Consider the following 13,510-nt stretch of genomic DNA (forward strand, 5'->3'; position numbering starts at 1 on the left):
AAGGGATTTTCCCAGTCAGATGTGTTGATTGTGGTGAGGCACATATAATAGGCATGCAGTGCTGTAGGAAGTGCAGGAGCCAGTATGACAACCATGAACCTACCAACAGTAATCACACTTCTGTTTCTCAGCACAGCCAATCTTGTGGTAAGTACTAGTGATAATAGAGGTCCTGTTTTTTTATTCAAAATGTGGTATTTTTATTTTGAATACAAGCAATTAAAAGTATTACACAATGAAATATGCTTTAATTACAGCAGAATTTGAGGAATAATCAATAATTGGCTACTCCTAACTCTACAACATACAGGCCATTAAGTTTTTGAACAAGAGTGAAAAATGGAAAATAGAGAAAATAAACATTTTACAAATATATTCTTTGCTATTTTGCAGACCTATTGGCCTTGATGTTCATTTAATACAGACACAAATCTACTGTTGCATAGCTCATTACACTTCCAGATATTACATAGAAGTCAGAAAATAATTTTTCTCACAATTTCTTAAACATTCAAAGTGTCAAGATTTCCAATAAAAGGTGTAATCTTAAATCATACCTATATTTTATGACAGGTATCAATTTTCTGCACAATGAATTGTTTTGATCAGAAAACGTAACAAAATTTATACGGTCACTGATGTTCTTATACAACTTATTAACCCTAGACTTACTAAGTGATAAGTTCCTTGGACCTGCAACTAGTATGCTACTTATTTCTTCCTTAGGTTTTCCTGGCTGTAACTTCAGATTTTGGGAATATGCTGTTAAAATGTTGAAAGTTTCAAAGTGTTTCAGAAAAAATTTCAGTTGCCACCTTAGTGTTTTGTAGCCTGACACTCAAAATACATTTGTAAAAATTTCTCCTAGCTAATTTAAAAATTACAGTTTTTTATTACATATATTTTTCTGTTGTAGAGAACAATTTTCACTGAAATCTCACCAATGCTGATTCTTAAGTTTTGTTACTATTACCAGCCAGAAAGCTATCAGATTTCTCTCCATGCAGTAATTGCCTGGAAGCCCAAATAATACAGGGTTAAAAGAAAATTGAAATATTGACTGTAATCCACAAAATCTCTGTTGTTCACGCATCTAATCTTCTCAGCAGTCAGTCCAATATAAATTTTACTTTATACAAAGTTTAAATCAAACTTTATTGACTTTCACAAAATATCTTCATACACTATGACAAGATTTACAACTTTGATTAAAAATATTTGTTGATGTGAATATTTAATGAAATGCAAAAATAAATATTTTGTGACTCTTAGGTAATATGAATGCATTTGCAATAATATATAATCATCTGAAAAGTTACAGATTGGACAATTGATGTTAATTTCTTTTCTTTCTGTTGTTGATGAACACATATTAATAAATATTCAAGTAGTTGGTTTTGATAATATCAGTCTTACTGAAAAGACAGTGCAAGTTACGTGATTCATTACGTATGCAAGATGTAACTTAAAGGCATGATACAAATATAAGAGTGAGTTTTATAAATCAGTACAATAAAAAGGTTCATATAAACACTGTTCTAGAAAAGCCTCATTTTTAAGTTGCAGGCCTATTTTGTTTTATGATGTACAATCATATTGCTCAGAGCACAAATTTTATAACAAGTGCTCAAAAATGCCTATTTGGAATTTGTCATAGAAACTTTTGCTAGTAGAGGTGCTTGGCCTCATTATTGATGACATTTTCTAGATCATAAAAGAGATGAATATATCCTGTCCCTTGAAATGACTAAACATCCATTTTCATGAAACACTTAGCAAAAATAAATTTGATTTTCAACAACAATACAGTTACTGTTTAAACAATGAAAAAATGTTTCTTGAGAATCACTATGCAAACATAATTTTTCTGAACTGTATGGAATCTTCAAATATTCATTCTATTACAGGCAGGACAGAATGTAACTTTTACCAACACAACTACAACTGTTATAACTACAGTCATAACAACAAGCACAAATAACACCTCCAATGCCACAATGACTCCAGCACCACCTCCCAATGCAACAACTACAAGTACTACTTCAGCAACAACACCCATTACAATCAGCAGCAGGATGACAACATTGCCATCAGTCACAACATGGGGTAAGCACAATGTTGATTGCCAAAACGTTCAAACGTAATCAACGTGTCTTAGAGATTTTTTAAATTCCTCTAGTTATTGCACTTTAGCTGGCCACGTAAAAACTTATAAATTAACTTCTGTGATTGGAGTACACAGGGACAGGATTTTGTTTATGCTGCATAAAGTGATAATATAACAGCTGGAAGAAGAGATTTACACCTTAAAATTGGTAGTCATTTTGCAACATCATCTATTTAATTATATTCATTTATGAAATATTAGGCTACATTTAACAAATACACAAGAATGTTATGGATATTAACTGTACTTTGTTCTACTTGACTATGTAGTATCATAACATTATCAAACTAAACTCTTCCATACTTACTGACTGATTAGAGAAAAGTGGATAATCTGGCAATCCAAATAGAACTAAAAATATATAATATCTGCACAGGTCCCCTGATGTACTGCTGGTTCCCATGCTATGGTGGTGCCTGTGGAGGTGGTTACCCCGTGCCACAAATTCCTTACAGTGGTGGGAGTTTGTCTTGGTGGTTTGGATTCCAATTCCAATGGTCAAAAAGCAAACCAAGACAGCAAAGCTCCCCTTGTCCAAAGAAAGGAGGCCGCAGACGCAAGGGATGTTAAAACCAATGTATCCCTACAAATAAAAATAAATTATTGAAATGCGGTGTGTCACATATTAATTATTAATTTTGTAAAAATGATGTAAAAAGACATTGTAATTTACACATGCCCATAAGCAAGTTGTATGGACTTATATTAAGTAACTATAAGATGATAGTATACTTACACCAACTATCATAGCCAGGACTGAATGGAAAGTCCTTCAGCTGTTTTGCTGGGAAAAAACATGCAAGTGGAAATTTTTTGTGTGCCATAATTTTAAGGTAAATGCTAACAGTGTTGTTCTTTCTCTCTCTTAAAATAATTGTTTTTGTAATATTTCCAACAGTCTAGTTGAAATGTGCAGTTCCTCTGGCTTCTTTTCTTTTCAGAAGGCAATGGTTTTTGAAATGATGAAAAGGCTAACATGTGGGGGTAGGATAAGTCAAGTGAATGTCTGAAAAAAGATACAGAAACTATTGGAAACAAGCAAGTGTTCACATATTATAATATATTTTTAAAGTAGGATGACATTTTAGAGTCACTGGTATACAAGAACATTCTGTCTTTCATCAACTTAATATCAACTCCTCACTGAGAAAGTTCTTGTCAAAGAAAAGTAGTCTGATGTGTACCAACATTTATTTGATTTTGTCTTAATAATTATGGTGACTGGATTTTTTATATATAATATGGGTCACTGAACAGGAATAGATCAAATACATACTGTCTGTTTCTTACACCAATAATGGTGATTATAAACTGAGTCATGAGGAAGGAAAAGGGTACAACTGTGATGTATTGTATGTTCCCACCCTTCCATTTGAGCTGAAAAATGAAGGAAGAACTTGAAGGTATTTAGTCATGGTATTCACTCAATTCTAGTCAAGAGAGACCAGTAATTATTATAACATGTCCATGATAAAATAATTCAGATGTCTTTATTATAGTGTCTGATACACTTGCAATTGTAATTGTATGCAGTAAAATCCAAAATAAACATAATGGAGCAGAAGAATTCTGTTATATTCCTTGTATATGTGCAGGAATGCTTTGACAAAATTTATGAGTTAAAACCACTAAAATAATTCAGGTTTCTTTTCCACAAGTTCATAAAATAAGAGTTTCATTCTTTTTCTGTCAAATCCTTGAATTGTGCACAATACAGCAGGCACTGCTGATTGATCTTTTATGGACCATCTAGAAACCAGATGTGAAGGTAAAGTGGTGCTTTTGCTATAACTTCAGCTCAGACCCCTCAGTATTGGAGCTCAAACAAGAGAATAAGTTATTCAGTACTGCTATTGCAAGCTTGACACTGAATTCAGTGCTCAGGATCTTCTAATCTGTTATCAAGTAAATCTACAATTTTATTACAGATTTGGGATACAATATTGAAACGGTATCATTTTCATGACATGCAGCAATACTTTTTCTAACTGTTTTAATAAAAAGTTAAATTAGCCTTGATGATGGAGGCAGTATGACCTCTGAAACGTTGGTTAACATCGACCAGACTACACAGCGCAATAACCTAGAAAACTTCTTACTCACCTCTGTGAAAACCTCAAATCTTACATGGAAAATATGTCCATCATAAAATGGCACAATCATGCAGCAGCAGCAACAACATTTACCTATAGACAATATTAATTTATTCATGTCACAAAACATTTTTTAGTTAAAACTCCAGTTAATTTAAGTAAAACAATAGGCCAATAATTTAAAATATTTATAACCTGGTGGAATTTGTCTTGAGTCAGTGCTTGTTATATGCAAACTCAATTTAAATACACAACCTAAATTTAAGTAGGATGGTAAAATTACAGGCATAGAATAATAGAATATTTCATGCTGGCAACAGGTTTGTTTTAGTGGTTTGTTAATGCAGGTAGCTTAGGTTTCCTTCATTCCTATATTCCTGAAGTTGCATAAAATTCTGTAAAGTTGTTATTACCAAGCTTCTACACTTAGTTACTATATATGACAGGACAATTTTTTAAACTGTATACAGTAGCCTGGACTACTCTGATCACTTAATGTCCTGACTTAGCAGTACCTCAGACAGTAATGAGGAATAATGACACAAAACAATGGTTACAAGCCATTTGTTGCTACTTTATTCTGTAACTTTTCTTACATTACAATCTACATTGAAATAAACATCACTTACAAATCTGTAAAAAAACTTTTGTTAGTATGTACTTTGATTTGAATGCACATAAATTGGAAATATCATTAAACCACTTTATTCAAGAATCTGGACCCACTTAATCATTGCTTTATATTACAAGTTATCATAAGGTCTATATGGTGATTTATGGCTGGAACACACAATGTGGATACAGTAATAAAGTCCAATAGAGGTTCCCTGAATGAAACTACCATGAATAATAGAATCCTTGCTAAACATCACTTCTTTCACATATAAAAATAATTAACGCCAACATTATGTGCAACAAAGTACATCGATTCAAATAAAGTAAAACCAGATACCACTGTAGTTCTGACAGAAACCTGATGCATCTTGAACAACCCAGTTTCAACAGATCATAGATGATTCCAGCATAACAGATATGAATGCTTCTTCAGGTTTTAGAATCCTAATTGGCAGTCTTTACACTGGAAAACAAATTTTTTTTAAAAAAAACAGCAGGTTACAATCCAACATGTAACTACACATGACACAGGATACCTGTACACAAGTGTGACAAGATTATGGACAAGTCTCAAGATGAGGCACTCAACAGAATTTCATAAAATATAAATTAACATTTGTTCAGGTCACGTTGCCAGGAAACACAAAAGATGAACCACAATAATTCTCAATCAGGTTAGTTAACTCAGGATTTATATCTGGCAATTCACAATTGGTTTGTTACGCAGTACAGAAATAACCCACACAAATCATCCATTGAGCTTATAATAATATATACTGTATTTACAAGTGTGTAGGTTACATTTTTTATGCCAAAGCTTCAGTCTGAACACACGAGGTATGGTCTAAATGCAGGATACTCCATTCTCATATATAAAGTGTTGAAAATTCAAAACATACACCTATCTTCATATATAGTCCATTAGATGAAAGAACTGAAAGGATGGAGGGGGGGGGGCCCCCCCTGATCCACTGTTTTGTACTTCATGTACATGAAAATGTATAAAAGACTCTTTTACAACCAATGGAAATTTTACACTACTTTGATCGGGATTATTTTCTCATCCTTGTAAGTACAGTACCCAGAATCTATACTTTCTAATAAAATCTTGTACAATAGTGCTTTCACATTTCTATGTATTAAAGACATCACCCCATTCTCTCCTTCACTGAGTACACACATAAAATTACATGACACTAAAAACTGGAACACATTATTGTGTGGGTTTAATATTTCCAGGAAGAAAAGGAAAACCTTACATACAACAAATATGATCCAACCATTTGACAAGACTTCCAGAAAATAATCTTATAACTCACCAATTTGTTCACACACCATCAAAGTGTACTCTTCTATGCTGAGTGTTTAAATCAATAGATTCATTATCCACAGAAAGGGTAGAGTCTCTGATATTCTCCAGAGACTGTACCAATGATGATGTAAAGCTGAATTCAGAATCTGCATAACCATTGAGGTCAGCACCATCCCTGTACAATAAATCATGCACCACTTCAAATGCTAGAGCAGGCTGTTAAGATATGACTTACAAGATTTAGACACAGTTCCCACAAAAATCATGTATATTTTCTTCCCCCCTTTTTGAATCAGAGACTGACAAATCTGACATGCTTTATTGCTGCATGCTCAAATAATAAACAAATAAACACAAGCTACGAGGACAGTGCTCCCATTATTGACTACACTCACAGTAATAAGATTTATTTTACAACTACTTCATCCATCAGACAGTACATTAGCATAAATTTATTTATCAGCATGTGACTAATTTCTATTACATTTATAAAAGATTGGTCATAATAAAATAACTTTTCTAGAATAAATAATTATGATGGTAAATTCTGATAATACGAAGCCCAACAAAAATATCCAAAATAAGAGCCTAAGGAAATAATTGGCAATAACTTTACTTGTGAAAAAGATGGGGTTATTTTGAAGTGACTGAAAGGTGAAGAACCTCATGAGAAAAGTCTGTATTTTAGACACTGTCAAAATAACTTTCAGCGATCATCACCGAATGAGCACATTTTAAAGACATACAAGAAACAGCAGAAATAACACTGTTAATGATAAATTTAGGCACAATATCCCAAACTCTCATTTCTGTTATCAAGTGTTAAGAGACACATTAAAACAAAATTAGAGTGGATGCCACTTGAATTTCTATTAACAAATTTTATATGTGGTAAATGGAAACACAGGTATATTGAGAATTTGACAGAAATGTCATGTTTTGGGTCCCCAGTACATAAATTTTGGAAACATGTATACATGGGACTCAAAAACAAATATTTCTGTCAAATTCTCAATATTTATTATTTATTTTTGTACTCACAATACTTACAGTGTACAAGGAAGTAAAAATGTATAAAGGACACCAATATTAATATCTGAACACCATTGCAGGTTAGACAGAATATTCTGCAGGAATTATTTTGCCTATCACTGTTCTAAAGTTAAATTCACAAGGAATAATATCATAAAGGAAAAACTAAATGGATGGAAATATCATATTAATTACAGGCTGGGTTTCTACTACAAGGGAACTCCATGACACATAAGTTATATAAAATGGTCCACTTGAGGATAAAATAAACTTTTTTTACAATTGAACAGAATATAAAACCACAATGTGAAAAGCATGCTGAACACAGACAGCTGTTTTCAACAAAGTACACAAAACAGAAAAGAAAGCCGTTATATTATAAATCACACTGCACACAACAAAAGGTCTCTAATACAGTATCCACTCTAACGAGAGGAGCCTTATTCTATGGTTCTTCATTTAACAGATCTTAAGATTAAAAGATCAAGTAACAGATGGGTACTTTCTTGGTCCAATGCCTGCTAGTTCACTCACCCTTCTGTTGATCTGTCTGTGCTCGTTACACTAAAACTCTCTTCCTTGCATGCAAAAGAACCCTCCACTATCAATATCTCCATCTTGCTCTGGGTGCAGTGACCTACATATATGGCTGGACCTTGACCTTCTACTGGACCTGCAACCCAGCAAGCAAATTGTCAATGTATCTGGCATTGTTATTACATATTAGTGTACCATACTGGTGGAATACAGATAAATGTTACTGTGCTGACTTTGTATTTTTATCCTCAGTTCAAGTGACTGTTCTCTACAGTCTGGTTTTCTTGTAGTTGTTGTTATTACGTTTGGGAATACCACTCTGGCAGGATAAAGATGAATTTTAACCATGATGTGGCACACTCTTTTAATTCAAAATGGACATAGGTTTTAAGAGCCACAAATGCTGACATGCCTTTAACTTAACAAGAACAATAACAAGTCATAAAATCTTTGGATTCAATGACTTAGGCAACTTTAAAAGGATAGCTTGAACAATCAGTAAACTGTTCAAAACACACCTGGATTTATTGATGAACATATTTACCTACAATGATAAATTGAATTTATAACACATTTAATTGATCAATTTCATTTGATAGCAAATGAATACATTTCTGATGCCCACTGGAGTTAATTCTAACATCACCTCACTACAAACTTTTTAGTAAAATATAAGCTCTTAATAAGAAGTAACATATTTGCCCATTGCATTAACAGATTCCAATGAAATTCAAGATAAATGTTGCAATAAATGCTACTTACCAAGAAAACGGGGATTACTGAGCTCAATAAATGTTTGCTCTGGATAGTTCACAATGGAGTTGCTGTCATCCTGACTGCGGATGAATGACAAATCTGACAGTTTCATAACCTCCACCGAAGCAAAGTGAACAACAAATAAATATGGCTTGCGATAGGCTGAAATAGAGTAAATTGTGTTTATTAATGGATACCATTTATATTCTAGGCATTTTCTATGTTTGAATAATGTAAATGTGTTACAAACATAAAGCATCTACTGAACATGTCTTTCAAAATGGTGTGGCTGATCTTTTTGTCAAACTTCCAGCAGTAGAAATTGAAAATCAAATACTCTTTAAGCAAAAATCCAGCAATGTATCCTATCACACATAAGCTTTTTTTTGCTTTTGAATCAATTTTTGTAATACCTTCCATTCCATATCTTTGTCTCCCAAATATCCACTACATCCAATACATCATAATGCCAACTGAACTTTCTTCAGATTAGGAAACTACAAATCCTACTAGCAAAGTACTGGAATTTCCAAAATATTTTTGATCATACTGTTCCATCAGAATTTATACTTTTATGAAACTTTAACATTATTTTTTTTTTAATCAGTCTCACACCACAACAAAGTTGGAAATATAGCAGTAAGACAACACAACCCAAATCTAAACAAACAAACTCTGTAAAATCTTAAATTGTTTCATAGAAATGTAAATAAAAAAATCAAAATTAAACTATTACCAAAGCCAAGAGGTAAATGGCTCCATTTTATGTCATCTAATCGTGTTCGCTGCCCAAATTTATCCACAAAAACACCAAAAACATTGAAACATAAGAGGTACTCAGGTTCTGCAGTTCTTGTCTTGGTGACATCTAATATGGCAACTGGGTAGATATGCAGTTGCTGAGTCCCAAATATAACATGAGCCAAGCTCTTGTCAGATGGGTCCAGGAATTCTAAGAAACAAAAAGAGGAAAAATAAACTGATTCATAATTAAATATGTACAATTCAAACCAATTTTACAGTTAATGTGGTGCTTCTCATTTCCAAATTATGTAAATCTGGATAAATTTATACTAATAAACATAATCTTGCGAGTCATTTGCAATAATTTGCCTACACGATCACTTCCTTAGTGTTCATATGGAAGGCTTGTAAGTAACTTACAATTCTGTGCTGAATAAGTTTGGTAGCTGGTATTTATAAATACCAGCTACCATAAAATTTAATGTCAAGCAACAACTACATCTTTGTAAATACTGTGTATTCACACAAACCAAATGCTTATTATATACACAATTACAGTGAAACCTCGATGCATCGTTTTCGGCGGGGGTGGGAAATAAAAACGATGAATGCGGGAAAACGATAGATGCGGGAAAGCATTAAAAATTTAAAAAAAACAATGTTTCTCTTTCAAAGTTACTTCTTTTTACCAAAAAAGTCTTTAATGGACAACTGGTTTGTCGAAACTTTACGTTTTAGACCAAACAGAGCACTTTCCACGTTCAAAATGTTTTCCTCGTCACGTTCACTAATATTAAGCGCATAAAAGAACAACTTCACTTTCGCCAATGCAGCGTGTGCTTCGGCAAAACTCGGCAAAGCTTCGGGCTCGCATTCGTCGTCTTCGTCTTCCTCACCACTCCAACCCCCTTTGCGGACAATAACAGGAAGAATGGAAATACTATTACTGCCGAACTCAACGAAACGTAGCTGTAGAAGACCCAGAACCGCTGGAAACAAGATGAACCAGAAGAATGAAAAGTGCCGCCAGCCTTTCCTTTGTACTTATAATAAAAGCATTTGTGAAGAAATTCACACTGCACATGCCATCTGGCATCGGTGGAACGAAATATGAGTGCACCCTAATTAAAATCGTAAAATTTCTGACAATGCCATTCACTCCAACTATCACCCCTGCACCGCTGACCCTCATTCCAAAAGAATGTGCTGGTTGGGCGACATAACAGGTTACCACTACTGTGTATTCCAAAAACATTGTGCGTCGTTCGGTATTAATTTATCTCAAAACCCAGCATTTTAAATTCTCAGAAACGATCATTGCGGGAAAATTGTGGGCCGGGACTAAGATTTTTGAACGATCGATGCGATAAAACGATAGTTCGAGGAACGATAGAAGCGGGAAAATGTAACATTATTTTTTATGGGATGTATTCGGGACCGAACAAAACGGACGATGCATCCGGGAAAACGATAGTTCCGGGAACGATGGATAGAGGTTTCACTGTACACATCAATGTAAGACAATCTATAATTTTATGGTTTAAAGGTAAATGAAAAAAAGGGAAATGATGGCAAAACTTATTTTCAGAAACAAAAATTTATAAAAGCATATTTGTCTCAGCCACACAATTTAATGCTGTTGCATAGTTGTTAGTTCATTTTACACAGTTTTTAAGACAGAGCATTGACTCAGTTCTCTGAGCACTTAAGGCAGCAGCTGTTCATACCTTCCACTGAAAAGTCATGGATATCTATCTCAAAGAATTTGTTGCAACCCACAATTATGGAATGACGAGCAAAATGAATGCAGCTACAAGATTCTTCTGTGTCCACAACTTTAGAGAGCTGAAATGTATTTTGAGACACATTCCACCGCAGCAACCTGCAAACATTATTACACATTTTAAACATTTGTTTGCTTTGAAAAATACAGCGGAACCTCAATATACCACACCTTGTTATAACGTGGACTCGGATATACTGCGGCTGTGATCATGTCCCCAATACGATTACATATGTTTTACATTGTACAAATTTCTATTAAATGTTTTGGTTAGATTATAAGACTATATTGCAACATTCCTTGTTGTAGTGTGTGGGTACAGAGGGTAAAGTCAATAGTCCGCTATGAATAGTTATGTTTCTGGTTTCTCTAACCTTGGGGTTATTTTGTTCAAACAGCAAAATTTAGTGAGCACCACTTTTGGTTGAGAAAGGAAGAGGTGCAATGTTCTGATGCTAATTCTTTTACCCGCTTGAATACTGATGGTCAGAAATCTTACTGAAGAGGATATTGCAGTTTCTGTGAAAAATGGGAAGACAAATGACAAACTTTGAGCCAATGAGTCAGGAAACAATAGTGATGATTCCTGTGAAGTATTGGTACCAAAATTGAGAAAAGTGTTAGAAAATATGAATGAAGTGATAGCATCGTTAGAATGACAGACTGATAATAAATATCTTAATTTGCTGCATCTGGTTAGTATTAAGCAATATGCGCTAAAAAAACATAGTCATCAGTTCCAACAAACTATACTACATGACTATTTTCGTAAGGAGGCATAAATTTAAGTAATTTAGAGTGGTCTGTGCCAGTAGCATTGGTGAAACATAAGTTTGAAATGTACCTTAAATTTCATGTATTTTAGTCACTGGATAAATATACATATCAGAGATTCCAAAATTAGATACGTGTCAATTTCACATACAACATGGGTACTGAAGCTGTCCTCTGAAACCTGTGTTATATCGAGGTTCTACTGTACATGTAAACCTAAGTACTACTTATTACAAGTCTAATCACAGTTCTGTTAACAAACTAAACACATGGTTAACACATTTAGTACATATTATTGTATGAAGAAAAGACCTGACCGCACACAAGAAGTACAAGTGCAGTTAAAAAATTCTTGGATCAATAATAAATACAGAATTATTGTATTAGTATCAACAAAAACAGGGGTGAGACTGTGTCTCTATAGACATTTAGAGATCTGAATCACAAACTAAATCCATTGTGCAGTGTTCTTTCAGCAGTTGATAAAGAATTTTTAATTTAAATCTAACCTGAAAGTTCATTATTGTTCCTTGTTAACAAAAGCATACCAAGACAACCAACAGTTAATAACAAAAGCAAATGAGACAGATACAGTTCATGATGATTTGAACTGAATTGAACTGTTTCTGTAAGATCCATTTGTATATATTATGTCAGGACACTGTATGCCTTTTTTCCTTTAAAATTACAGAAAAATCATTATTATTTATTAAATGTTTATTTAACAAATGACCATCAAGGAATTCATCCATTTTGTAAGACAAGGAGTAATGTATAGGTATGTGCTGGATCTAAAATTTATCCTCAAGTATATATGCGACTACAAACTTACAAGATGCGTTTCTCAGTGGCAGCACAAATTATGGTACGTGTTTGCTCTTGCCTGTCCTCAGTTGTGGCTGCAGCAAACAAAAGGCAACATCCTATACTATTGGGTCCAGTAGCTGGTAGGAGAGGATGTGCAGTGACACCTGGCTCAACACATTCTGCTGCCTCTGCATTGATTCTCACTTGACGTAAGTCACACTGCATCAGATTTCGGCCTTCTCCTTGGGGAATACAAACAACTAGCTACAAATAAACGTCTGTAATTACTCTAATTCTATAAATACTAACACTGATTCAACAACCTTTCACATGACAAATTATTATAACAAAATGTTCAGGGCAATTAAATGGCAATTCAAAATATTTATCATAATAAAAATGAATATAAATTTTGGAAACTAAACCACATAATACAACAGAGTTATCCCACACCTGCCAACACAATTAGGCAATTGAGAAGAGGTAACACTGACATCTGGTGGACATGTGTCAAGCCCAGTATCTTGACAGGCTTTGCATTTTTCTGTTTCAAATGTAAAGAAAAAAGGCCCTCCTCTGCTCCAATCAACATAACCTATAACATAGGAAATCAGATTAATACATATTCTAAAACAAGAAGTTTATCGTCAGTTATGTGATTATTATGTTGTAAATTTCAATAGTTTTCTGTCCACTACCTTCACATGTATAATATCAAACAAAAAGGTCCACTAAGAAAGTAACCCTGACTATTACACATAAATCCCTACGTTCACAGAATGACAAAATCGATGGCAATATTAAATTATTGCAGCTAAACCTGTTGTAGATGTTGATGCATTGGTTGAAATTGGTTTGATTATTTTTCCAGCACAGTTTTCCTTAATAAC

General features: G+C 33.7%; 2 protein-coding genes across 7 annotated transcripts in view; one reads left to right on the forward strand and one right to left on the reverse strand.

Moving 5' to 3' along the window:
* Window positions 1-5,061, forward strand: LOC110840231 (uncharacterized). The gene is made up of 3 exons (XM_022085116.2): window positions 1-147; window positions 1,908-2,106; window positions 2,544-5,061. Exons 1-3 carry the CDS (start codon window positions 85-87, stop codon window positions 2,735-2,737), a joined length of 456 nt encoding a protein of 151 aa, XP_021940808.1. The 5' UTR covers window positions 1-84; the 3' UTR covers window positions 2,738-5,061.
* sti (citron rho-interacting kinase sticky) overlaps window positions 4,814-13,510 on the reverse strand; it is a 27,648-nt gene continuing 18,951 nt past the window's right edge. For 5 of the 6 annotated variants that reach the window (XM_022085115.1, XM_022085114.2, XM_022085112.2 and 2 more), the window contains exons 27-34: window positions 13,074-13,215; window positions 12,646-12,862; window positions 10,984-11,138; window positions 9,249-9,464; window positions 8,519-8,674; window positions 7,754-7,892; window positions 6,195-6,362; window positions 4,814-5,338 (exon numbers count right to left, since the gene is read on the reverse strand). In XM_022085115.1, coding sequence (XP_021940807.1) covers window positions 6,203-6,362; window positions 7,754-7,892; window positions 8,519-8,674; window positions 9,249-9,464; window positions 10,984-11,138; window positions 12,646-12,862; window positions 13,074-13,215 — 1,185 coding nt within the window. In that variant the 3' untranslated portion in view covers window positions 4,814-5,338; window positions 6,195-6,202. The remainder of the gene's footprint in view (window positions 5,339-6,194; window positions 6,363-7,753; window positions 7,893-8,518; window positions 8,675-9,248; window positions 9,465-10,983; window positions 11,139-12,645; window positions 12,863-13,073; window positions 13,216-13,510) is intronic. The other variant, XM_087356477.1, reaches the window with a different exon arrangement.

Source organism: Zootermopsis nevadensis, unplaced genomic scaffold (genome assembly GCF_977971745.1).
Source record: "Zootermopsis nevadensis isolate Lab colony 2312 unplaced genomic scaffold, Znev_1.0 Znev_ptg000027l, whole genome shotgun sequence".
NCBI lineage: Eukaryota > Metazoa > Arthropoda > Insecta > Blattodea > Termopsidae > Zootermopsis > Zootermopsis nevadensis.

Coding starts and splice junctions, on each gene's coding strand:
- LOC110840231 (XM_022085116.2), top strand. CDS start 85: ATGACAACCATGAACCTACCAACAGTAATCACACTTCTGTTTCTCAGC. Junction 148..1,907: donor TCAGCACAGCCAATCTTGTG/GTAAGTACTAGT, acceptor ATTCTATTACAG/GCAGGACAGAATGTAACTTT. Junction 2,107..2,543: donor GCCATCAGTCACAACATGGG/GTAAGCACAATG, acceptor ATATCTGCACAG/GTCCCCTGATGTACTGCTGG.